This window comes from Eubalaena glacialis, chromosome 6 (genome assembly GCF_028564815.1).
Source record: "Eubalaena glacialis isolate mEubGla1 chromosome 6, mEubGla1.1.hap2.+ XY, whole genome shotgun sequence".
Lineage (NCBI taxonomy): Eukaryota > Metazoa > Chordata > Mammalia > Artiodactyla > Balaenidae > Eubalaena > Eubalaena glacialis.
The window spans coordinates 26812694-26839795 of record NC_083721.1 but is presented as its reverse complement, the minus strand read 5'-3'; the positions used below and the strand labels follow the sequence as shown (position 1 = coordinate 26839795).

Here is a 27102-nt window from a genome sequence, read left to right as displayed (position 1 = left end):
TTTTATTATATAAAAAAAGGCTGCACCCATTGTACATTAATTTTTATACATTTGTGAAAGTATTTCCATAGGCTATCTTCTATATATATAGCATTTGAATTACTGGGTAAGAGAATATACACATTAAAAAATTTTTTTGACATTGTTAAATTGGCTTCCACAAAGAATGCAAGCCACAGTCTTTTCAATGTCAATTTGTTAGGTGAAAAATGGTATTTCATGGTTTCAACTTATACTTCCTTTGTCATTAGTGTGCCATTAGCACCTCTTTTAATTTTTTAGCCATTTGTATTTCTTTATATTTATTTGGCTCTGCTAAATAATTTAATTATATGTAGAAGCTCTTTGTATATTAAGAATACTAAGTCATTTTCTTTTAAACATTCTGTAGGAAATTTCTCCCTCTTTGGAGTTTTTTTTTAACTTTTCTGAAGATTTAAATTTATTTGTTTATTTATTTATTTATGGCTGCGTTGGGTCTTCATTGCTGCGTGCAGGCTTTCTCCAGTTGCGGTGAGCAGGGGCTACTCTTCGTTGCGGTACACAGGCTTCTCATTGCAGTGGCTTCTCTTGTTGCGGAGCATGGGCTCTAGGCACACAGGCTTCAGTAGTTGCGGCATGCAGGCTCAGTAGTTGTGGCTCACGGGCTCTAGAGCTCAGGTTCAGTAGTTGTGGTGCACAGGCTTAGTCGCTCTGCGGCATGTGTGATCTTCCCGGACCAGGGCTCGAACCTGTGTCCCCTGCATTGGCAGGTGGATTCTTAACCACTGTGCCACCAGGGAAGTCCCAGAGTTTGTCTTTTTAAGTGTATTTATGTCTTTTAATATGCAATTAAAAATTTTTTTCAATTCCAAAGTGCCAATTTTTGTTTTCATGGGGAAAATTTTCCTAAGCTAAAAGTTTATGAATATCTCTTTCCATATTTCCTCAGTACTTTTATAGTTTCATATTTTACATTTTATCTTTATCGAATTTATTTTTTATGGTTTGAAGTAGGAATTTAACTTTAAAAATTGCATAGCCAAATATAGTTCACAATTAATTTTTTTATTAGTGAATTACTTTCAATTTGAAAAGCCACATTCACCATACAGTAAACTTCTGTATCTAAATGTTTCTGGTTCTGCACTTGTATTGTTTCATTGGTATATTCACTCCTATGTTATAGTGGGTTGGCCAAAAAGTGCCTTCGGTTTTTAAGTAAAAATAAAAGACATTTTTCATTTTCACTAAGAACTTTATTGAACATAGTCACCCTTTTGTTCCACTACCTTCTGCCATTTTTCAGGTGACTGCATAATTCCATCTTCCCAAAACTTTTTCTTTTTGAGCAAAGAACTGTTCCAGGTGCCTTTTACAGTCTTCCAGGGAATTGAAATTTTTTTCTATTAAGAGAATTTTGTAAAGACCTAAATAAATGGAAATCTGAAGGTTCAGTGTCTGGTGGATACGGTGGATGAATCAGAACTTCCCAGCCAAGCTGTAACAGTTTTTGCCTGGTCATCAAAGAAACATGCAATCTTGCGTTATCCTGATGGAAGATTATGCGTTTTCTGTTGACTAATTCTGTACGCTTTTCGTCAAGTGCCGCTTTCAGTTGGTGTAATTGGGAGCAGTACTTGTTGGAGTTAATTGTTCGGTTTTCCGAAAGGAGTTCATAATAGAGGACTTCCTTCCAATCGCACCATATACACAACATCACCTTATTTGCATGAAGACCGACCAGCCTTTGGTGTGGTTGGTGGTGGTTCATTTCACTTGCCCCATGATGTCTTCTGTTCCACATTTATTGCACAGTATCCACTTTCCATCACCCGTCACAATTTGTTTTAAAAATGGGACATTTTTGTTACATTTAAGTAAAGAATCACATGTGGATATATGGTCAAGAAGGTTTTTTTCATTTAACTTATGTGGACCCAAACATCAAAGTGATTAACATAACCAAGCTGGTGCAAATGATTTTCAACGCTTGATTTAGATATTTTGAGTATGTTGGCTATCTCCTGCCTGGTATAACGTTGATTTTTCTCAATTAATGTCTCGATTGCTATCAACTTCAACTGGTCAACCTGACTGTGGATCATTGTCCAGTGAGAAATCTCCAGCACGAAACTTCACAAACCACTTTTGACAGTTTCAGTCAGTCACAGCACCTTCTCCATACGCTGCACAAATCTTCTTTTGCATTTCAGTTGTGTTTTTACCTTTCTTGAAATAATAAAGCATAATAGGCCAAAAATATTTTTCTTCCATCTTCAATATCAAAATGGCTATACAAAAATTCACCAATTTTGATGTCTTTTTTTAAATGCATGCTGATATGACAGCTGTCACATATAATCTAACAAAATTGTTTCGAAAGAAATTAAAAACAACTAAGTGCTACTAGAGCCATCTTACGGAAAAAAACGAACGAACGTTTTGGCCAACCCAATACTTTAGAGTATATATTGATAAATTACTTAAAAGGAAGAACACTCCCTTGTCCATTGTTCTTTTAAAAAAAAAAAAATTCCTGGTTATTGAGAATTATTCTTCTATGTAAACTTAAAATCAGGCTTTCAAGTCCCACTAAAATTTCAGTGGGATTTTAATTATGATTTATATTGACTTTACATATTAATTTGAAAAGTAAAGTTTTTTTTATAGTATTATATCAATTTAAATGTGGTATATTCTTCTAGTCAGTTATTTTTGACTTTAGTCAAATTCTTATAAATTTTTCTCCTCTGTGGGACGCACTCCTTTCTGTTGTTGTAAAAGTTTATTTCCAGGTATTTAATACCCTTTCTTAGTAACAGGGATTTTTCTCCCACAAAGTACTATTTAAAATTTTTCTCATGAAATTAATATATACATTGGGAACACTGGAGAAGTATGTAATACAACCACTTTATTACAAGCATTTATTTTGGAATATTTCCTTCTAGACACAGTATGATCAGCAAATAAAATTTTGTGAGCACACTGTAATGGTTTAACTCAGAAATGTACCAGATCGTCCATATATGCAATTTGGTTATCAGTGATGTATAGTATTTGTATTTGCTAAAAATAAATCCACTGAACTTGTCTTAAATTGAGTGCTCTTTAAGAAATATTTGTCCTTTCACTTCTCCAGTTACAAAGTCATAATAGTATAAATATCTGAAATGTGCAATGTAGGAAAATGGAGGTTCTCTGTATCTACCCCTCCTCTGCCTCTGAGAACCCTAAGTACTTTTAACAATTTGGTGTTTATTTTTCCAGACAATATTGGCGCCATCCTAGATGTAACATTTCTTTCCCCACTTGCAGTATTTTCCCAACTTGCAACATTTTATCCCATGTCATTAGAAATTGATGTACTTTTGTGTGTGTGGCTACATGGCATTTTCCACAGTATTTTCTTGAACAGATGTTCAAATTTAACTGTTTATCTATTGGATTTTTATTTTTGCTGTTTACAAACATTTTGCAATGAACACTTTTACATAGGTAGCAGCCCCTTGTTTTTGAGTATTTTTGTAGATACATTCCTAGAAGTATATTTGCTTGGTCAAAGGATATGCATATTTACATTTTTAACTGCCCTTCAAAAAGGTTATATTACTCTTTCAAGCCTGTACTAACACTATGTGTGTGACTGCTTCCCCACACACTCTCACCAACATTGGGCATTTTTAATCTTATGACTATCAAGATAAATCTGCTTTGCTAGTGAAGTTCACTTAACAGTCATGACACTAAAATTATGTATAGAAGTTAGCCATTAAACCTCTAGCCTGGCTAGAAATACCATCTTTAATGCAGGGATCTTGTGTTTCCCGTAGAGCTTTACAGTGTTACTGCTTCACAACTGGGATACAGACTCCAGAGAATACATGAGAACATCATATACCACGTCAAATCAACAAATGTTTGATACTAAGAAAAAAAGAAGTTAAGTCCTGTGATAAACTTGGGCCATACTAATACCACTAACTCTTCTTTCCCTTGACCAATCATTGGTAGTTTGCTTTGTCATCTCAATCCTCAATCGATTGGGCTGTAGAAATATTGTAATTTGATTTAGAGTTCAAGCGAATAAAATGGCTGTCAAGTTATTAGTCAGCCCCTTTTCAAAATATCTGAATAGTTTGTAAAAAGGAACTTCATCAAGGCTTTATTAGTTATTAATCAAGATACTTTAATGTCTTGTATTCGCACTCAATCTAATTTTTGCATCTGTTCCTTTTTTTCCAAATCTTGGCTTGATACCGAACCTTTCCTCAAGTTTTAAGAGTTGGTAGACTTTATAGGTAATGAACCAAGGCATTATGGAGCATGGGCTTTACAAAGCCCAGCTTGGCTTTAAGTCAGGGCTTCATTACTTAGCTCTCTGTGATCTTGGGCATTTTTAGCTTCTCTGAGAGCCCTTATCTTACCTGGGATAATAATGGTACCCACATCAGGGGGTTATTATGAGGATTAAATAAGTTGTTGGCATATAGTAATAAAAATTTTTAAAACTTACTGTTTACTATTATCTGTAAAATGGATAGAATGGTTACTCTAGCAAGGTAAATGCACGTAAGTGTTTTAAAGTTTTCTTCCTCTTCCAAATCACCAAATAAGAAATCACTTTAACAGTGATAGCTGAGTAGAAGCCAATATAAATGCTTTATCATCTTAGTTTGAAATCATTGAAGTTTGCCAGAAAGTTAAATACTCTGAGATAAATATTACACTAAAAACCCAGAAATAAGCACTTTGGTATTGATGTAATATAACTTACCAAAAGAATTTAGATTTTTCTTTTATTTTTGATATTTCCATGTCCAAGTTTAACCTCTAAATTTAGAGCTTTGCAGCTATGGCTACAAATATAAAATAAAATGGAGAATTAAAACAAATTATCATCATTCAGTCACAAACCACTCCTTCTTCAAACAGCCTCATAACACTGTCAAGCTGAAATTATGCAGCAACATTTTGTCTTCATTAGAGCAGTCCTGGAGTCTGACTGAGGGAGACAGACTTAGAGATGTTACAACTCCTAGAGTCCTAATTACTAGTTAAAAAGTTTGACACACTTTGAACTGCATACTTACTAGACTGAGTTTAAGATGCAGCTTCTGAAAGAAAGATGGTTTTATTTCATTAGGAATGGATTGGAAAAGCTATATTGAGAGATTTCTTTTGCTTTAAATAAATTTTGGAACAAGGTGTGAGGTGGATAGTCAATAAAGGGCAGAATCTTCTACAGGTAACATGTCTAATATGCAGTCAACTTCAAAATTAGCATTTTCCCTAAGACACTCTGCCATTTAGTTGTCAACACTAATGAATAAGAGATTTAGGAGATTTTTATAGTAATCTGATGTGGAAAGAAAGGTGTAGATGGCTAGGTACATACCGAAAATATTTCCCTCAACAGTATAGCTATTATGCTTCTGGTTTTCCCAACAGCCTTATAACCATATGACATGTGCAAACTAACAGAACAAATGCTACCTGCTAACTCCATGATAAAAATACTTGAAACTTGCCACTTTTACGATTGCCTAGAAATCTGCCATTATCACCCAAACTCTCTAGGATCTACAAGGGAACAGTAACAATTAAAATTTTTTTTTTCCAACCTAAATAAAACTAATCTCCCTTGTGATGCCAGTTACCCCTAGGAAAATATGCTCAAGTTTGAATAAGCATTCACTATAAATCTCAGGAAAAAAAGTAGATATGATGGTTTAGAAATATATTAAAAGTTGCATATGGCTTATCAAAGAGTACAGTAACATTAAAACCACAGGCCTCTAAAGTTTAAAAGTAAGTTTTCTGTTGAAGTTGCAGACATTTTGAATTCCACATACTTCAAACCTTTGAGAGCTATGTATCCTTACGATTTGTGCACTTTTCTGGTAGTCTGTACGTCAACAGAATTTATCAGCAAACACAACAGAAATATCTGGAACAGCCAAGGACATCCAATGATTTATTAGCAAGTTGTGATTTTTCTGGTAAGTCAAATAATTTAAGACTAGAAATCTAAAGATGTAGGTAATGAGAAAACATAATGATCTTTTAGTTTTTAAAAATTTACCTTTGGGAAAAAACCTAAATTCTTATATCTTTTTTCTCTCTTAGTTCAAGTACACTTATGAGACTGATGGCATTACAGTGGTATAAATATGGACTACTGAAGAATCTGAAGTACTGTACTATTTGGCTTTATTTTAGACATCTAATAAAGACTTTTAATATGTTGAAAAAAAAGCACAAGGCACAGAGATTAGTGTAGCTGTAAGAACATTTCTGCTTTATGCCATGGCACTAGGCGTATAAGTCAGATGTCATATCAAAATTTGTACAGGCCAAATTCTTGGTTAGGAAAATCCTACGTATAGTGACTCTAATGGTTGAAAGATATTTCATTATATTTATATTTTCAATTATCTACTACTAACAAACAAACTTTAGACGTTTTATATGAATCTTTTGATTCTATAGCCTTTGGGAAAGGTATGGTTAATAAAAAGTTAATTTTTTAAAGAAAAGTTAAAATTGTTACATTGTTTTTTTTCTTTGCTAAATATTTAATTAAACACATTGAAGTGAGATACCCCCTTTGCTCTTTCTCCCTTTTTATGCACAGAACAGAAGCACACATTGTCATGCCTCAAACTACTTTTTATTTGCAACTACATGATTTCACGCAATTCTTCTAAACAACGACATAAAATAGATTTCCTTGTGTATAAATAACTTACATACGCTCCATAAAGTAAATGCTCAAAGGTGCTAGAACAGATCGTCCACTCCTACAGTGTTCTCATATCCAACAGAGTTGATGCACAATATATAAATACTCAAGTCCAATATTAAAAACTCAGGCACTTGACTAACTTTAATAAAGTTTCTCAAACTATATCAATATATCTAAAGTGCATATATATTTTTTAAGAAAGATTATTCTCAATAACTTCTCTATAAAAATAAGTTTGATGGTTTAGCCCATCTAACTTTACTACTTTGAGTATGAACTTTTAATATGCAGTCAGGCTTATTCTACCTTCTCTCAACATGACACCAACAGAATCAAAGCAGCTAGTGAGGTGCTAACATGTGAGGATTAATCCAGTGATTCCGGTCACAATGCATTCCAGGAGGAGGTACCCATGTTACTGGAATTGGGCGATATGGTTTATTCTTCCTTCCCTGATTTGGATAACCAAATGGAACAGGAGGAGGGTAGTGACTTTGATGACCATTCCCTCGGTACATTCCTGGTTTTTTTCTGGGTAAAGGGTGCCACATTGGAAGAGGCGGGAATATCAGCTCTGAAATCTGTAAAGAAGAGAAAACAGTAAGTTAATAAAAAGAAAAAATTAGTCATGTGTTATATAAAAAGTAGGTGACCTTCCAGATTACTCATTAAAGAAAAACAAAATCACTCACCCACAACCCTAAGAGTAGGTCTAAGGCACATTCCTACAATCAAGTCTAAATATGTTAAAAACCTCAAATATAACAGGTGATCAATCAGCATTTTTTTACTAAATGAGTGAAAATGAATAACCTCAAACACAGCACTCTAAAGCAACCGGATATTTTCTGGCTATTTCAACCAAAGAAGATGAAAACACGGAATGAATAGAAGCTTGTAAGGACACATCATGTTTTAGACCTCTGGTTTCCACAGCTGGCTAAAGAGTCACCTAAGAAGCTTTTAAACACAAAATGTTCATGCCCCAGCCCTGGTCTACTGAACAATATTAACAAAACTTTAGGAAGAAAGGCCAAGTATTTTGATGACACTGCCGGTGATTCTAATGTAGCCAGTTTAGCATTTTGGAAAACAGTCTTAGATTATCCCATAGGTCAAGTGGGACATCAAGTTCACATCATTCAAAATGTTATCAGCAGTTTCAGACCTCTCTGCTCAGAATGCCACACCCTGTGACTATGAGTTTCAGAGTTCTCTGATTTCTAATCTGCTCTTCCTAGCATAGGCATTTAAAAATTTATATTCTGTATAACAGCACTGCATTCATGATAGAAAATTCAAAAGGTACAAAATTGTACACAGTGGAAAAAAGTCTCTCTTCTTTATGTGATTACCAGCTACCCTCTCAGAGGCAACTGACAGTAATCAATTGTTTGATTATCTTTAGAGATATTCTATGAATATACTTGTGTATACAGCTATACACACATTTATAAAAACTCACAAAATTCTGTATACTGCTTTTTGCACTTGATAAATACATCTCAGAGACATTCATCTAAGTACATAACGACTTTTTTTGTCATTTTACAGCTAGACAGTAATGCAATGACTGCCATAACTAAATTAACTGGTGTCTTGTTGATAGTACATTTAGGCTGCTTTCAGTCTTTTAATATCAAAAAAACAATGCACAAAAGCAAACAAAACAATGCAGCAGTGAATAACCTTAGCACAGTTAATTCTTGATTATCTACAGTAATGGGGAAATAAAGAATTTAGAGTTCAAACTAATAATTGACCTATACTACAAACCAGTAGCAAAATGGAATGTTTTCATTTCTTTCTACATTGAGGTGTTGATAAGCTTTTAAAACTGTCAGAAAGCAGACACAATCCCACAGGCAACCACTGTTCTGATTTTTATCACCAGACCGAGTTTTCCCTGTTTGTGAACTTCATATAAATGGAATCATGTGGCATGTATTCTTTTGTATCTGGCAATTTTTTTTTTTTTGGCCACACCGCCTGGCTTGTGGGATCTTAGTTCCCCAATCAGGGATCAAACCCGCACCCTCCGCAGTGAAAGAGGGGAGTCCTAATCACTGGACCGCCAGGGAATTCCCCGGCAAAATTCTTTTGCTCAATCAGATGTTTTTTAGGTCCTTCCGTATTGTGTCTATTATTAGTTTTCTCTGTTTTATTGCTATTATCCTACTGGGTGAATGAATACACAATTTCCTCCCATTCACTTGTTAATGGGTATTTGGGTGGTTTTCCTTTTTTTTTTTTTTAAACGATTATGAAAAAAGCTGTTATAAACATTCTAATATGAGGCTTTGTAGATATTTGTTTTTTTCATTTCTCTTGTTAAATACTTAGGAGTGGAACTGTTGGGTTATAGGGCAGATGCATATTTAACTTTGTAAATGCCAGTTTTCCAAAGTGGTTATACCATTTTACACTCCTATCAACAGTTTATGAATCCAGCTGCTTCACATCCTTGCCAACAATTGGTATTGTCAGACGTTTTAATTTTAGCCATTCTGGAAGTAGTGTTTCACTGTGGTTTAAATTTGAATTTTCCTGATGACAAATAAGGTTGAGCACCTTTTTCATTTGCTTACTGGCCATTTATATAACTTCTTTTGTACAGTGTTTATTCTCATCTTTTGCCGTTTTTAATTGGATCATGTCTTTTATTAGTGATTTATAGGAGTGATTTTTAAAGTATATTCTGGAAACAAGTCCTTTGACAAATATATGTATTGAGAATATTTTGTCCCAGTCTATGCTTTTGCCCATTCGTTTTCTTAATGGTTTCTTTTTATTTATTTATTTTTATTTATTATTTGGCTGCGTTGCATCTTTGTTGCTGCGCGTGGGCTTTCTCTAGTTGCAGCGAGCAGGGGCTACTCTTTGTTGTGGTGCGCGGGCTTCTCATTGCGGTGGCTTCTCTTGTTGCGGAGCACGGGATCTAGGCACAAGGGCTTCAGTAGCTGTGGCTTGCGGGCTCTAGAGCGAAGGCTCAGTAGTTGTGGCACATGGACTTAGTGGCTCCACGGCATGTGGGATCTTCCCAGACCAAGGATCGAACCCGTGTCCCCTGCATTGGCAGGTGGATTCTTAACCACTGCGCCACCAGGGAAGTCCCTCAAATTAGTTTTCTAATGTATGGTATCAGGTAGCAGTTAGGTTCACTTTTTTTTTTTTAATATATAGATTATCCAATTGTTCCAGTACTAGTTCTTGTAGACTTTCCCTACTGAATTGCTTTGGCACTTTTATTAAAAAAAAAAACAAAAACAAAATTGTACATACAAGGGTCTACTTCTGGACTCTCTATCTGTTCCAATAATATATTTATATAACTTTAAATCATTATCACACTATCTTGATAAACATAATGACTTAATATTAGTGAGATCTATGACTTGATTCTCCTTTCTTTAAATTTTATCTAGAAAAAGCATTTTGGGATTTTGATTGATAGCAAGTTGAAACTATAGATCAATTTGGGTAGAAATAACATAATCTTCATTCTTAATTAGTAGAGACTTATCTCTGGAGGTTCCTTTCAGAAAACACAGACCCCCCTCAGAGAACAAAGACCCCAAGCTCAGAATTATTTTGCCCATACTTTGATAACCTCTTTTTTAAGGCTCTTGGTAATGCCAGGTTCAAGATGGAAAAATGGATAGGTAAAAAACATTAAAGTGGACCATCGGCACCAGCTTTCTACACAATGATTTTAAGAGCTATGCTTCTCATTCATGAAATGTTTTGTGATTACAATGTCAAGGAGAAATGTTTTATTTTAAAAGCACATAAAGGACAGTTCAATTTCTATGCCTTTCTGTTATAATTTTATCCTAATAATCTTTCAACATAGGGGAAAACAAATACAATTTAATTTTAAAAGAAAATCTAAAAATTAAAGGTCAATTTACTTGAAAAAATTAGCAGCAATCAGTTCAATTTGGAATTTACATTCTTACTTTGCTCCATAACAAAATTCTTGAGGTAAAATTAGCGCACATCTGAATGAATTCCAGGCAATTTAACAATGGTAATCTGTAGTACGTAATACATCATACAGAGGAAAAAAATGTCCAAAATATTTATGGCAATGGTCTTAAAAATGATCCCTGAATTACAAATATTATGTTTACTTATCTATATAGGGAATCTCTTGGGAAGAATACAAAATAACTGGTAATGAAAACCTCCATGCAAGGGCACAAGACTGGTCATTGTGGGAAGAGGAGGATGTGTCACTATTATACTTTTTTTTTAAATTAATTAATTAATTAATTAATTTATGGCTGTGTTGGGTCTTTGTTGCTGTGTGTGGGCTTTCTCTAGTTGCGGTGAGTGGGGGCTACTCTCATTGTGGTGCGCGGGCTTGTCATTGCGGTGGCTTCTCTTGCTGCGGAGCATGGGCTCTAGGTGCGCAGGCTTCAGTAGTTGTGGCACGTGGGCTCAGTAGTTGTGGCTTGTGGGCTCTAGAGCGCAGGCTCAGTAGTTGCGGCACATGGGCTTAGCTGCTCCGCGGCATGTGGAATCTTCCCGGAGCAGGGCTCAACCCCGTGTCCTCTGCATTGGCAGGTGGATTCTTAACCACTGCGCTACCAGGGAAGCCCCTATACTCTTTCATACTGTTTCAAGTTTTTGTTTTGGTTTGTATTTTTTTAAAAGCAGGTGCATATGTTATAATAGACACATATACATATACCCCTAAGAATGTGATAATCTTCAGAACTAATCTTCCTCTCAAGCCTAGGAAGGATAATTCAACAATTAAAAAAAAATATTAAGAACTCAAAAATTACGTTATACTGAAAGGATGTTCATTATATAAATGTATCCTGGATTTAAAGGTTCAGTTTCTCATACTCATGATACTCTGATTTCTTACTCATTAAGGTCTAAATTCTCATTTTAGCCCAAATCAAACCCTACCAGAAACCTGGTGTGTTTAATTATGTCTAATTAAGGCCAAATTAATAAAAATAGGTATATTTAAAAATATACTCAAAATTAGAAAAACTACACGTACAGAATAAGGCTCAACTCAAAGGACTTCTTTAAATTTTTGTTATTAGTAGCTATATGACTCTTTAAATGTTAAAGCAAAGAAAGATTGTTTTGGCTTGAGAGAAAAATTAAAGAATAATTTAGTGAGGTTTCTCTTTAATCATAGAAAGGGAAAGAACATGAAAGTTAGGTACAAATTGGAAGTGTTAAAGGCTGCAAAAAAATGAGTGGCTATTTTTGAATGCAATAAGGATTTTTAAAACATCAGGAATGTTTTAGCACCATGATTTTTTCTATTGTTTTTACAATGTATTCATCCCACTTATTTAGTAAAGCAGACCTTTGATAAAATGACTCAGGATGCCTATTTCATCTCAGAGGAAGCAGCTTCCCCTTAGCATGGGAAGGCAAGAACTGTGATCCAGAATTTCAACTCAGAAACTTTGGGCAATATAAGCAGGACTACCTAGAATGCCCTTGCAAGCCTTGCTCATGACCTTCAGTATGGAGCCACTTCATGGTTACCTGGTACACGGGGCTAGGGGTCGCAGCCACTGAATTGGGTTTCACTTCTACTTCCTTACTTGTTTCTTCATCTGAAGAAGAGGACCCTGAATGATAATCAGAGGTAACCTTATCAAGGGCCCTGGTCACTTTCTTGGAAATCTCATCCTTGTTCTCATCCTCATTTTCAAAACTGGCAACAATGAATGCATTGTTTTTCTCTCCATACCTAAGAATAAAAAAACCAAAAAACTTACACACCTTGAAGTCACATCACCAAAGCAAGAAATGTCCATAAAAACAATTGAACAGGTCTGGACATGCCATCAGTCCCAGGCAAAGAAGGAACCCTCCCAGAACTTGATTCTACATCTATAGTATCCTAACGAGGCTTCATGCCAATAGGCAGGCCACAGTTTTCTACTTCTGGTCTATTAAAGTACAAATAAAAAGTGACCTCATTCTCTTTTCCAATTTTCTTTTCTACTGCCTCCTGACAAAAATAGTTGTTTACGATATCAAAGAGAAACTCACTGTTTTGATTACATTTTTGTATGTACCATTGAAACTGGCCATACAGAACTTTCTAACAAATTTTTAACTGACCCTTATAACATAGATCCTAGTAATTCAAGTCAAAAATCAACCAGACATCTCCTGTGGGATTTACTCTTATCACGATTAAATAAAAAAGAGGCCTGTGTTTCCTATATCCACACTGACAAAAATGAGAACTGAGGCAACTGTTGAAGTTAAAGGGAAAAAAAAACTACTGTTGAGGAAAATAAAAGGATTTTGCTTGAATTATACTGCTGATTTCATAGAGATTCCTATGATAAATGCTTACCCCTCATCTTAATTTTTTTAAATTAAGCAAACGTTATGATTCCAAAACATTTTTAAAGCTTTGATCTAAGAAAAATAATTGTCAGAACATGTAACTTTGGCTGTTGGGTACTAGAAAAAAGGAAAATAAATTCTGCAATGAGGGAAAATAGCACAACACACAGTAAAACTAGTTTTCATTGAGAGGACAGAGGAGAAACCCACAAATCCATTCAAATAGATTGCACAACATAAACACTATGAAACAATTTCTAGGAAGTGTTAGGACAAAGGAAATGAATTGTTAAGCAGTCTTACACAGCATGTAATTAAAGTTAAACAAAGGGATTCTAAGCTTAAAAGATATAAAAACATCAACAGAAAATAGGGTTAATTGACTATGATGTCAGTTAATTTCATTCATGATAATTCTTGTCTCAAATTACTTCTGAATCAGGATGATATCTACAATTAAGTAAAAGGCCTAACTGCAACAAAGCCTTTGAAAGCTTAAATGGCAATCAAGTAGTCTCACAGGTGAGTTCTATTTCTTTCAACTAACTGTGCTATCTTCCGACCTCATAGGCTGGATGGGGCCATAAATGCAATCTAAATATGGTACATAATTTCCTTTTCTATTCTTTTTCAGTCTCTCTCATAAAAGGAGTTACTGCAGGATGGTGGAAAGAGCACTAGACATGTTTCTGGTTCTGTTCTGTCATTAACTAGCTCTGTTACCAGGTGCGAGTTATTTAATCTCTCCCGGCCTTAGTTTCCTATCTGCAGAATGAGGAAGCTGAAGATAGCTGGATAGTGGTTAGTCTTCAGCTGGTGATTCTTCTTAGCAGAAGATGCCTGAACAGTGGGAAGGGTTCTTCACAACACAGAATTCATGAAGTATAATTTCAAGATTACTTAGCCTTGGGTTGTAGCAGTGGAAATCTACCCCTTGGTCCTCTCCAGGTTTAAAGACGCAACAAATTTCAATACAATCAAAGGTTAATTCATATACTAATGCCAGCAGTATTAATAATGGGCTTAGGCTTACCTACAGTATTGCCCATTAATGGAGTCAAAATTCAAGCAAAACAGAAAGGCAAGAAATTTGAGAAAAATCCCTGCCTCTGTAGAAACAGAAACATAATCCAAGGGCAGACATCTAATGATTGAAGGATCAGCTTTATTAACTCAGGTTTCTTCGACACTCAAGCTCAGTTAGGTTCTACAATTTTCCCGTGGTAGTATTTTGCTATGAGGGCTCTCTTCAGGGTAAGTGAAGCTGCTTACTATATTACTGTAACATTAGAATGTGCAGTTAATTCCTCAGAATTCATAATGGACAACTTTTAAATTTTCCAATTTTCAATGACACACTGCTAAAACATTCAGGCCTACTGAGTTAATTTGAAACAAATCAATAGTATCTATTGCTCTTTATCAGGAAAAGAAAGGATTATAGAAATTACAAACAAAAAATGAAGTGTAGAATATTGAGTAGATAATAAAGTTGCCAGCTATTTGCAGGCCTTCTCCTTATAGGATCTGTTGTCTATTCAGTATCTTCTCAAATATTTCACTCAGTGAAATATTTCTAACTATACAACACTTTGCACTCTTCCAATATTTATCCTGATGGAATAACTCTATGAAGAATGTTCTCTTTGAGTGCATTTCAATTTTTTTTCATAACCTTAGTCTTTAGTATACCAATGAGTTATTATTTTTAATGACTCAAATATTTATTCAATTATATAACTGCTATATCAGCTTTAATTTTCAGAATATTTCCAGTTTTGGTCCAAAGGCACTAATATCTCAGTCTCCTCTATTAATTTATAGCAATCACCTCTAACCAATCACTAACAGGTCTTTCTTTCTGGGATTTCTATCATCACTGAATGAGCACTCATATTCTGAAGATATCAATAATTTCTATTAACTGTGAAAAACCTCACATCATAGCCAATTTGGGGCAAAATTCTGATCATATATAAAATAATCAGAAGGCTACTGAATGCAAAGATTTTCTTACATTAACAAGATTAAAGCACAGTAATTTTTTATTATCTGGCATCATCAAGTAATGAAGTATCCACTTAAGTAGAATGTCCATGTAACTAAAGCTTTTATCTTCAGGTGCCAAGATGTAGTTTAAGCATTTCAAATAAATATGTCCAAAATGTTTATATAATTAGCCAACTTCTTAAACATCCTTGGATATGGAAACTTTTCCCTAATGATTTAAGATCATTGTATTAAGTATTCATTATTTGATGGTGTGATAATACATTTGGGTCAACTCTTTTGCTTTTTTGTTCCTGCCTCTATGTCAGACTATTACTTTTGTTTGTAGCTTTATGACAACAGTATCCTGGGGGATTGGTTCCAGGATCATCCCTGCCTCCCCCCTATGCCAAAATCTGTGGATGCCCAAGTACCTTAAATAAAATGGCATGGTACTTGCATACAACCTATGCACACCCTCCCATACACTTTAAATCATCTCTAGATTACTTATCATATCTAATACAATGTAACTGTTATAAAAATAGTTGCATTGCATGGCACATTCAAGTTTTGCTTTTTGCACCTTTTTTTTCCCCCTCAAATATTTTTGAACTAAAGTTGGTTGAATGCATGGATGTGGAACCCTCAGATACGGAAGGCCAACTGTACTAGGAACAATCCCCTTTCAAATGCCACGTAATATTTTATGGGCTGAAAAACTACACAACTAACTTAAAAGAACTGTGTGTTAAGTAAGAGTAAATCATGATCACAGTGTGGGCCTCATAAAAAGTAAACATTTCAATATAGTAACTTTGTGATAGCTATTTCTTGTATAATGAGGTCTTCTGCAGGGATTCAGTGGACCAAGTCTACAAAACAAAGTCTGATCCTGGCCTACGGTAAGTGCTTAATTAGTCCCAGACTCTAAAAATGTTTGACCTTCTTAGACCAAAAATTGAGGTATCGTGCTCTTCCTTTTTCTGAGAAATAAGTATTGGAGAATCAACTACCTACACCCGGTTTCCCAAAGCAATAAGCTTATATAAGCCACCAGCTTATATCAAGCAGCTCCAGGGTGGTCCAGAAAATTGTTGCAGGATTACCACTGATTTTTTCCAACATGTCTTCACCACCACTTTCATTGCTGGAGATCAGGTCAAAGGCTATGACCACCTTTGGAACATATTAGGGTTGCATCAAAAAGCACCTCTACTATCATCAATGGGTGAATTGTACCTCTAAACCAAAGAGAAAACCCTAAAGGAAGAGCTGTAGGAAATCACTCACAGGGGCTCCATGCATCTATTCATCCTGTTCCTCCTGCCTGGAAATGTCCTTCCAACCTTGTCATCTAGTCAACTGCAACTCATCCTTCCCCACTCAGCTCAAGTATCACCTACTCTACAGTCAGCCCTCCATATCCATGGGTTCTGCATCCATGCATTCAACCAACCACAGACCAAAAACATTTGGGGAAAAAAAATCCAGAAAGTTCCTAAAAGCAAAACTTGAATTTTTTTCAATTCAAGCAACTATTTACATAGCATTCACATTGTACTTACAACTATTTACACAGCATTTACATTGCATTAGGTATTATAAGAAATCTAGAGATGATTTAAAGTATATGGGAGGTTATACATAGGTTATATGCAAATACTACACTATTTTATATAAGGGACTTGAGCATCCGAGGATATTGCCTCTGCCTGTGTGTGTGTGTGCATGTGGCTGGGGCAGGGGCATGTTCTGGAACTAATCCCTCACCAATACCAAGGGCTGACTACAGTCTTTCCTGAGGCAGTAACTTTCTCCTTTGTGCCACCAACTACTGCATTTTGTACATACTTCTATTATAGCACAAATCACACTCTGTTGTAATCTGCTTATTCTTTCTTCTCCCTTATTACACTCTGAACTACCTGAAAGAAGAATGTCACTTTCATTTTTTAAAAACCCCACAACTAAGAATGCCTGGTCCAAAATGAGTATTTTTATTTATTTATTTATCTATTTATCTATTTATTTATGGCTGTTGGGTCTTTGTTGCTGCGCACGGACTTTCTCTAGTTGCAGGGAGCAGGGGCTACTCTTCGTTGCGGTCTGCGGGCTTCTCATTGCGGTGGCTTCTCTTGTTGCGGAGCATGGGCTCTAGGCACGCGGGCTTCAGTATTTGCAGCACTTGGGCTCAGTAGTTGTGGCTCGCGGGCTCTAGAGTGCAGGCTCAGTAGTTGTGGCGCATGGGCTTAGTTGCTCCGCGGCATGTGGGATCTTCCTGGACCAGGGCTCAAACCCGTGTCCCCTGCCTTGGCAGGCCGATTCTTAACCACTGCGCCACCAGGGAAGCCCACAATGAGTATTTTTAGAATGAATGAAGTTCAATTAGATTTCATACCTAACACTCACCTTTTACAATTCTGCTCATTTAGGAGACAAGAAATAATTTCCATTATGAAAATAAAACCATGAAAATATCACTCAACCACTTAAAAACCAAAAAGGGGGAGGGAGGCAAGAGTAGAAACAAACAGAAACAGAAATCAACCAAAAGTTAATATCCAGTATTATTTGGGATTAGTGTCTTTCCTAATTTGAAGAGGGGAAAGACAAGGGCACCACCAATGAAAGAAGATATAATTGACCTATAGGGAGTCTAGGTGTCTAAATTCTACAATAGAGTTCTTGGTAAAGCTCTAAAAAAAACCCCTGCTCTATCAGTTTTTGAGTTTCTTTAGCTGCAAAACAGGAATGTAACCAGTCTTTCACTATCACCTCCAAGAAGAATAGTTTACAAAATTCACAGCTGAGAAAGCCAAACAACCAGCTCCTGGCTATAAAAATACATGCGTAGGCAGTACCTGAGAGAATTTCAAAAAATCAGTTCCAGCATGGTAATCAGTTCAGCCGCCAAACTCAAGAACTCACCGACAGCACACCTCACATGGGTCCACCCATAGAGTGAGTTCCTTTGGCAAGCCCAGGTCACTGTACAAAATGCAGCTGTTCTCACAGGCTTTCAGGACATCAGGATCAACTCTCTGAAACTTATTGACACGAATGCATCTACAACAAAGTGGAGTAATGTTAATAGCTTTAAATAAATATAAATCAGAAACTTTGTTATATCTTTTGGTATTTACCAACATGAATTTAAAAAAATAAAATGAACCCTGGCAAAGAACCCAGGAATATCTATCCTAAATAGATAATAAATCTGAACTAAAGGCAAAGAGGCAGCAGCATCATCAAGACTACCCAGCCTGGTGGAAAGAAGAGTCTGTGTGAGCACAGGGAAATCACTAGAACTGGCTCTACTTCATTTCACACAGAAACTACTCAATCTCATACATACATTAAATGAGCAAGCAGTACAAAAGTTGCATGAAAATACTTAGAGCTTTGAAGGTAAAAGTTTTAATAGGCCAAATTCCTATATAACAAAATCTCCAACTCACAAAAGACCTCAACCAATGGTTCAAATAATATTTGGAAATTCTTGTGACAAGTTTTGATCTGTTGTTACCTTGCTTAAGAAGGGTATCCTTTGCCTTACCTATAATTGTTCTCTAAATACCGAATCAGTCAAGGACACAGAACCATTCATACCATGTACTTAAGATTAAAATATAATCCAGGGACTTCCCTGGTGGTTCAGTGGTTAAGAATCCGTCTTCCAATGCAGGGGACGCGGGTTTGATCCCTGGTCGGGCAACTAAGCCCCACACCGCAACTACTGAGCCCGCGCACTCTGGAGCCCGCATGCCACTATGAGAGAGAAGCCCACGCACCGCAACAGAAGATCCCGCATGCCACAATGAAGATCCTGCATGCCACAACTAAGACCCAATGCAGCCAAATAAATTAATTAAAAAAAAATAATAATCCAAAAGTGTTATTGGCTTATTTCACTTAACCTCTGTTACTCGAGTTTTCTTTTTTTTTTTTAAGTTATCGAAAAAGAGAAAAAAATTCTAAACCACTAAAGACTGTTCCTTTTTTTTTTGGTCGCACCACATGGCTTGCAGGGATCTTAGTTCCCCAACCAGGGATCTAACCCATGCCCACAGCAGTGAAAGCACAGAGTCCTAACCACTGGACTGCCAGGGAATTCCCATCAGTTCCATTTTTTCTAACCTAAGAAATACCATTCACAGCTACCTAAAGAATGCTCAAAGATGGCTCTCAGTATGAATGCAAAAATACCTGTTAAAATAAGTATTCTGCTTACATAGAGAAACGTTAGCTACAATGAAAGTATTTACTGCCTACAACTAAGAAATCAATAATAGAACCCAGGTTTTAGTATGAGTCCTGAGTACTAGTATTATTGAGTGAATTTAGATTAAATCATTTTACTTCTCTTCAGACCCCAAAAATATGGAAAATATAAGTTAATTAACAAATACTGATTACTAAATACAATACTGTAACATCAACAGAATAAGGTACTATTTAAAGTTTAATTATTAGTTAATTTCAATTTTCATAAAAAACAGTGGAAAAAGTTCTCATTAGGTAACAGCTAATACATATTTCTAAATAATAATAACAATAATAATAATAATAACGCTTTTTGAAGGTTTACCATGCAATGGAGAGTTTTCTAAATGCTCTGCATGTACAGGCATACCTCAGACACTGCAGGTTTGGTTCCAGACCACAGCAATAAAGCGAGTATCTCAATAAAGGTAGTCACACAAATTGTTGGTTTCCCAGTATATATAAAAGTTGTATTACAGTACACTGTAGTCTATTAAGTGTGCAATAGCATTATGTCTAAAAAAAAAAATGTACATAGCTTAATTAAAAACTACTTTATTGCTAAAAAATGGTAACCACCTGAGCCTTCAGCAAGTCTTTGTAACAGTAACACCAAAGATCACTGATCATAGATCACCAAAACAAATATAATAATGAAAAAGTTTGAAATACTGTAAGAATTACCAAAATGTGACACAGAGACACAAAGTGAGCAAATGCTGTTGGAAAACTGGCACTGACAGCCTTGCTCAATGCAGCTGCACAAACCTTCAGTTTATAAAAAACGCAATGTCTGTGATGCGCAATAAAGCAAAGCACAATAAAATAAGGTATGCCTATGTTAACTTTTTAAATTTTCACAATGATCCTGTGAGTTAGATACTATTTTCTCCACTATAAAAAAGGAGGCAGAGAGAGTTTGAGTAACTTGCCCAAAATTACACAGCTAGAAAGTAATGAATCCAGAGTTCAGATCCAGACCAGATGCCAACGTTCACTTTATTAAACAACACTATCATGCCTGTACTTATCGTAACATCACCGTTAACAATTTAGCAAATTCAGAGTAAAAAAAAAATATTTTAAACCATGTAAGATACTCTTTATTCCTTTCTAGAAGATGGTCCTACGTTACAGATTCTAATGTTGTATAGGTTGACTCAAAAGTCCCAAGTGCACCAGGATCAAAAGCAATTAAGGGTAAGGTAGATCTTAGATGTATGTGTTTGTTTTTTTTAATCTACAATGAGGGAGATGTAGGCTCTAAGCTTAAAAAAAATATGTAAATATAGATGCTTAAATAGAGACTCGCTTCAACAAAATTTGCATACCTTACATATTTTTATGCTATTTTTTTCACTCTAGATACTGTGACTATTTACCCATTAACCACCCTTCAAAAACAAGATTTTAAGAGCTGCATAAAAATAGTCCATTGTTTACTTAATGTTGACAGTGTAGTGCTTTCCAATTTTTTTGCAATTATAAAGTGTAAGAAATATCCATATGCATACATATTTGTCTGCATTTCTGATTATGCTTCTAGAATAGATTTTAGGAGATTTACTTTTCAAAGACTGTGAATATTTTTATAGATCTTGATAATGTTACCAAATTGCTCTTATTTGTATAAGAGAAACATACCCCCCTGCAGAGAAACATACTAATTTATAAAAAACTTTAGAAGAAAAAGAACTTTACGGATTGAAGAGTCTACTAATTCTGGTTAATCCTATAGTCTATTCATTTTTATAAAAGAAACGACCCACCATTAACTCTAATAGTTTTCTACTTCAAAGACGGCTTCAAAATGACTCAATAATGATACTTCTGATTATATGCCAATTTAATCCTGTGGCTAACTTTTTTCCTCAAGATTTTAGAATTAATGGAAATAAAATTATACACTGTCTGACCTTTAAGCATTTACTTGATAGTGTCTCCTTTTTCAGTAATAGTACGGTGGCTTGGCACTTCCAAAAGCCTTAGTCCAATGTCAATTACATCAGTGTAAAAAGCTTGAACAGCTCTAATTCACAAAAGCTGTTCACTCTATCAGAAATGAAGATGTGCAGAAAAAAATTAAGAGAATCAAGTGAGAGGATAAAAAACAGTAACTTGAGTGCTTTATATAGAACATCCACATTTCTACTTTCACTCACCACATTTTCCAATATACTAGGAAACCTCTTTGGATAGAAATGAAGAGGAAAATGTATCAATTACTTTGATTCTTTTCGTTTCAACAGATCATATGCTCACCTGGCTTTTAGCAAATGAGAATTAAACAAATCATATTTTCACCTCCCTTGCACACTCCGTGAACAGTCTTACACTTTCAAGAGCTCAGCGACTGAAAGGAAGTTCTTTTTACTGTGAAGGGCTGATTTGTGGAGGAATCTTTGGGGGCAGCAATATGCATAAATAAAAGAATTTCTGTATTCATGATAGTCACAACTGTTCCACTTTTATTTTTTTGGTCACATCCACAAATGGGGCACGGTTTGACAGCTGAGTTTAGCAGAATATTCTCAACTCAGGTTCCCAAGTAGTCACATAAATACTAAAGAGTGAGCATGCCAGGACATGTTTTACAGGAGGCTGCTCTTCTTTAAACTGTAAATGTAACTTATAAACCACAGTACAAAAGATAGCTGCGAGTGAGAATTGCCTTCACTCTCAGAGACAAGGCTGTGGTAGGACTGTGGTATACAGAAAGCTCATAAGAATTTAGGGTCAGTGAGACCTGAATTCAAATCCCAGAGCTAATATTTACCAGTTGTGAATCATAGGTAAGTTACCTTCATCCATAAAATGGTTACACTGGCTTCTACCACAACGAATTATGCACAGTACAAATGAAATTATTCCTGTGTCAAGAACATGTTAGGTGTCTAATAATCTTAGTTCTCATTTGCCAAAAAACTTTTAACACATAACATGCAATTTACTTTTAGATACAAGGAACTCATTTCCCTCAACCCTTACCATGCCCCCTTTTAAGTGATAGTTTTAGGGGTTCTCTACAATTGGGAAAGCCCTCAACTACCTGTGATACTTAAAGAAAAACACTCAGGAACCACACTATGACCACAAGACTAATTCCCATGAGCCTATACTACTGGCCCCCCACGTCCAGGCAGTGGGACTCCAACAACAAATACTTGTATTTTAAAGTGAATAAGGAAAAAATAAAACTGAGACGCTCCTGAGTTGGGTATTTTGCAGATAAACTGTGAAAGGCATGGCCTGGACACACCCATCATTCCTGGGGCCTGGCATTCATTTGAGGAGCTGATCAGCCTCTTCATTTAGTCCAATCTAACTGTCCAAGCTATTCCTTTACCTGTAGGCCTGTCCTTTTGATGGTTTTTCCGGATACCAGTGATTTTTATATTTTTCTTGAAGTATTAGAGTCAATTTCTCAGCAAACCTCTCGACTGCTTCTTTTTTCAACTTATCATGTTTTCGAACTAGCCTTGTGAAAAAGAAGACTACGGCAGCAATTTCGTTCTTCATCTTTCCCTGCAAAGATAAAATAGTTTTTCTCAAAAAACCAAAACATCACAACTTGAAGATAAAGCTCTGCAAAATATCCCTCCTTTACAGCAGCACCCCTTCCTCCTTCCAATTTTATCTTGTGTTTCACTGGCTCATATCTGGAGTAGGAAACAGTCACTAATTTATGCCATAAAGACCTTATTATAAAATACTGTTTAAGAGTCTTATCGCCTAGCTTTGTAAAGGAGTTCAGTAAAGAGAGCACACCAAATTGCTCCTGTTAGCTAAAATAAAATCAGAGATATCACTCAAAGAGAAGCATTACAATGATACCACTATATAGTTTTTACTAAATGTGTCAATATTTAGCTACAATAATTCAAGTTTAAAGTTCTATGAAATAACTTGTATTTTAAAACATAAAAAAGTCCACTTTAAAATCCAGTATTGTAGAGCCACTACAGAAGACAGTTTGGCAGTTCCTAAAAAGGTCAGATATATGGCTACCATATGACCCAGCAATTCTACTCCTAGCTCTATACCCAAGAGAAATGAAACCATATGTTCACACAAAAACTTGTACACAAATGTCCACAGAACCATTATTCATAATAACTAAAAAGTAGAAATAAACTAAATGTTGATCAACTGATAAATGGACAAATAAAGTGTGGTATATTATTCGGCAACAAAAAGAAATGACATACTGATATGTGCTACAACATGTATGAAACTTGAATACATTATGCTAAGGGAAAGAAGCCAAAAGACCAAATACTGTATCACACCAATTATATGAAATGTCCAGAATAAGCAACTCTATATAAACAGAAAGTAGATTAGTGGCCTAGAGGTAGGAGGATGGGGGTAAAGGAGTGATGTGAGTGAGTATAAGATTTCCTTTTGAGGTGATGAAAATGTCCTAAAATTGACTGTGGTGATGGTTGTACAACTCTGTGAATGTACTAAAACCAAAGACCTGTACATTTTAAATGTGTGAATCGTATAGTATGTGAATTATATTTCAATAAAGCTGTTATACACAAAGAAAAAAAATCCATTCTCGAGCTTCTGTAAGCATTCTTTCAAGAACAGAGATATATTTACCTAAAAAATATGACCAAAAAAACCCAGCTCTATCAAAACGTATTTAAGAGAGTGGAAATTCAGGGTCATTCACAGAAAATCTAAAAGAAATAATCAGAGATTCAGCTGCATATTGGAACTGCCTCAAGAAGGACTCTTTTTAAATGACAGATCTGATTTATCACTGATTAATCCATAAAGGCAAAAACCTTGTACTGGGATTGTTTCGATGTATGTTTTGTCTTCGCTTGATGAGCTCATTCATTTGGCTGCTGTAAGTAACTTGGAGTTATTCAGATGCTGCGTTTACTAAGCAACATCACCTTTTCAGAGCCAATTATTAAAGACATACAGCCCCTGTTAGGTTTAGTGCAAAAACTGACCAACCCAGCCTATAGTTTGTGTTCTTTCACATTTAAAAAATAAAGCTGATCCTGTTAGCTTCCTTTTTCTTCTCTCAAACTTGCTCTTAAAGTCCGTCTTCATAAGATTCTTTTCCTCCTTGTGCAAATTCAAACAAGGGACCTCAGTGTGAAATAAATTCTATATGTTATTTGAGAGGTGTGCTGGCAGCCATGGCCACCCTGATGCTGGATGGGAAGACACCCAAACCTTCCTCCCGGAACCCTAGAATGCCAAGTCTACCTTCTATGGCCAGCTGCACACAACCCCAGCCCTCCACAACTGCTGTGCAGCCTCCTCCTGAAAAAAAGGCAGCCATTTCCACTTATAAAGCTATATTTATACTCCACCACGTTACGATGGAAAAGAAAACCCACTGCAATTTAATACATGGTTTGGGATGAAACTTGCTGATGGAACTCCATTAGCCTCCACCCCACCAAAGAAAACAAGAAAGGTACTCAATCCCTAACTAGCTCATTCTCCTCATTCATTAAATTGGCCAACTATGTTCCACATATCTGAGTTTTGTTTTCCTTTTATTTTTTCTTCTCTGTTTCATATCAAAAAATAAAAGGAAGAAAGGAAGGAAAAGGACCACTTAGTGGTTGTTTTGGGTTGTAACACAAGATGAGTCATACGGAATTACTTTTGTTTTTGTTTTTCAGTTTGAGGGAATGATGCCTGGAAGAGCTGAGAATTTAACCCATCTCCACCGGTCAGTATCCTAGGAGTACCAAAAGGGTACCCCCTAGAGGGGAGAGTTACGAGGTCAGGGAGAGAGAAGCCAGAAGCTAGCGGGGCCAAGAAGCCCTCAGGGGTCTCGAGTTAAGTCGCCGCAATCCCTCCACCCACACTCGGAGCGAAAAGCTCCCATTTTAAACATCGCACGGTGACGTCATTCCGGGACGTCGTCACCGAGGCGGCTGCTCCTCAAGTTCTACTTTGTTCCACAGGCTCCTCTGCTCACGGCGGCGGGCAGAGAACCCAAAGGAAAAAACCCAGTCCTGCCTTCCAGGAGTTTATAACTTTGTACTTTTCCCTCTCTTGTAACGAAAAGCTTCATCGCGGCCGTTTCTAGAAACAAGTTATTTCTCCCGACAGACGTTCCCAAGGTTGACGAAGGGGGGTGGGGGTGGCGGGGGGAGGTCCCGGCCGCGGGGGGTGACGAGCCCTCGACCAGCCTCCGCGGCGACACAAAGCGGGCTCTGGACCCCGAGCGACAGGATCCCCACGGGGCTGGGAGTTGGGCTTTGTCAGCCATCCAAGCCTGCTGCTCGGCACTCGCGCTTGGGTTTGAAGAGCGCCGGGTGAGTAGGCACCAAATGTCTCCACCCACTCCTGGAAGAACGGCCTGCCCGCGCGTCCAACTTCTGCAATCGCGGGTTTTCCTGAGTTAAGGGGGCAGCGCCCCGAGCCCCCTTCCCTTCCCCCCGCGAACAGCCTCGCAGCCTCCGCAGCCCCCGGGCAGGCTCCAGCCTCCGGCAGCCCTGGGTTCGAGGACCGGGCTCCCCTCAGGCGCGACCCCCCCCCCCGCCCCCCCAGACAGCGAGCCGGATCCCCGGCTCCAGAAAACCCACGGACGCGGAGGGGGAGGGGGCGTGGGAAGGCGCAGGGCTGTCGCCCACCGCGAGCAGAAGGTAACGCGCGGTGAAAACGTGGCAGGAGCCTCGAGGCGGCGACTCCTCCGTCGCGATGCCGCTGAGGGTCCCGCGGAAACCCTCGCGGGCCTCCCCCCTCCGTCCCCAACCCTTCCTTCGCGCCGGGCCAAAGCCGATGCAAGCAGGTTCGACCCCGCACTCCTCCTGGTTCCCCCGCGCGCTGCCCGCCCGCGAGCCTTCGACGTGGCCGCAAAGGCGCCCGGACCACCCTCCTCCCGAAGCCCTCAGCCCCGCCATGTCCGCCTCCTCCCGGCCCGGTCTCCTCACCGCCGCTGCCTCCGCTCTGGGGCCACAGATTCCCTCCTGGCCGGGAACCGAGGGCGCCGCCTCAGCGGGCCGGCGCTCGGCGGCAATGAGCGCGGCGAGCCTCGTCTGGCGCGTGCGGCTCCCGCGTCGTCGGGCAGCCGAGCGCGCGCTGAGAGGGCGGGCTGGTGGTCGCGCGCGCGAGCGAGCGAGCGCGGCTCTGAAGCGGCGCGCGGGGGGCTGGCGGCCCGGAAGAGGGGAGGGGCGATGACCCGGGAAAGGGATGGCGCCGCGCGGGACCGGCTCGCGCTCCTGGGGGGGAGGAGCCGGAGGCGGGGCTTCGTCGAGTCCCGCCCCCAAGGCTCCGGCCTCGCTGTGTGAGCCGCGAAGCGCCTTCAGTCTTGCGACGCGCCCTCGGACCCTCGGGTCAGATGGCGAGGGACGCAGCACCGCGGGCTTCCCTCCTCCGGAAGGAACGGCGCTGAGAGCCGAGCGGACCCTCGCCAGCCCGCCCTACCTGCTGCAGCGTCTTCGGGGGTCGCGTGGGCCACTTCCCCTCTGCTGCCTGGGCCTCTGCTTCCCCCTCTCGTTTCTCCTTGTCGCCCTGCGCTCTGACACCCTCCGGCCCGGGAGGGCGAATACTAGACCCTGCTCTGTAGAGGTCCAGTTCTCTAGACCTGGGGCTTCGGGGGCGGGTTGGGAGGCGTGGGGGTCTACACAGATCAGACGGAAGGCGGACTTCGCTTTTGTGGACTGATGCTCTTCCTTGCTGTGATAGTTACGGGCACGTCAGCTGTGCAGCCGCCTTGTGATAGTTCAGTTTGTTTCGAAGTCCTAGTTGGGCCCCTCCCTGGCCGGGCTGGTGGCTCCCTCAGAGCAGGG

The 27102-nt window shown here is 38.1% G+C and overlaps 1 protein-coding gene across 2 annotated transcripts; it reads right to left on the bottom strand.

Annotated features, from left to right (window-relative positions):
* Positions 1-6633: 6633 nt before the first annotated feature.
* On the bottom strand, positions 6634-26504 carry BTG3 (BTG anti-proliferation factor 3). 2 transcript variants are annotated; one of them, XM_061192963.1, is made up of 5 exons: positions 26245-26504; positions 22674-22852; positions 17993-18130; positions 12254-12461; positions 6634-7311 (listed from the first exon to the last, which is right to left on the bottom strand). In XM_061192963.1, exons 2-5 carry the CDS (start codon positions 22844-22846, stop codon positions 7072-7074), a joined length of 759 nt encoding a protein of 252 aa, XP_061048946.1. In that variant the 5' UTR covers positions 22847-22852; positions 26245-26504; the 3' UTR covers positions 6634-7071. The 2 variants fall into 2 exon arrangements, with proteins under 2 accessions (XP_061048946.1, XP_061048947.1); XM_061192964.1 differs by lacking the exon at positions 17993-18130.
* Positions 26505-27102: the final 598 nt, after the last annotated feature.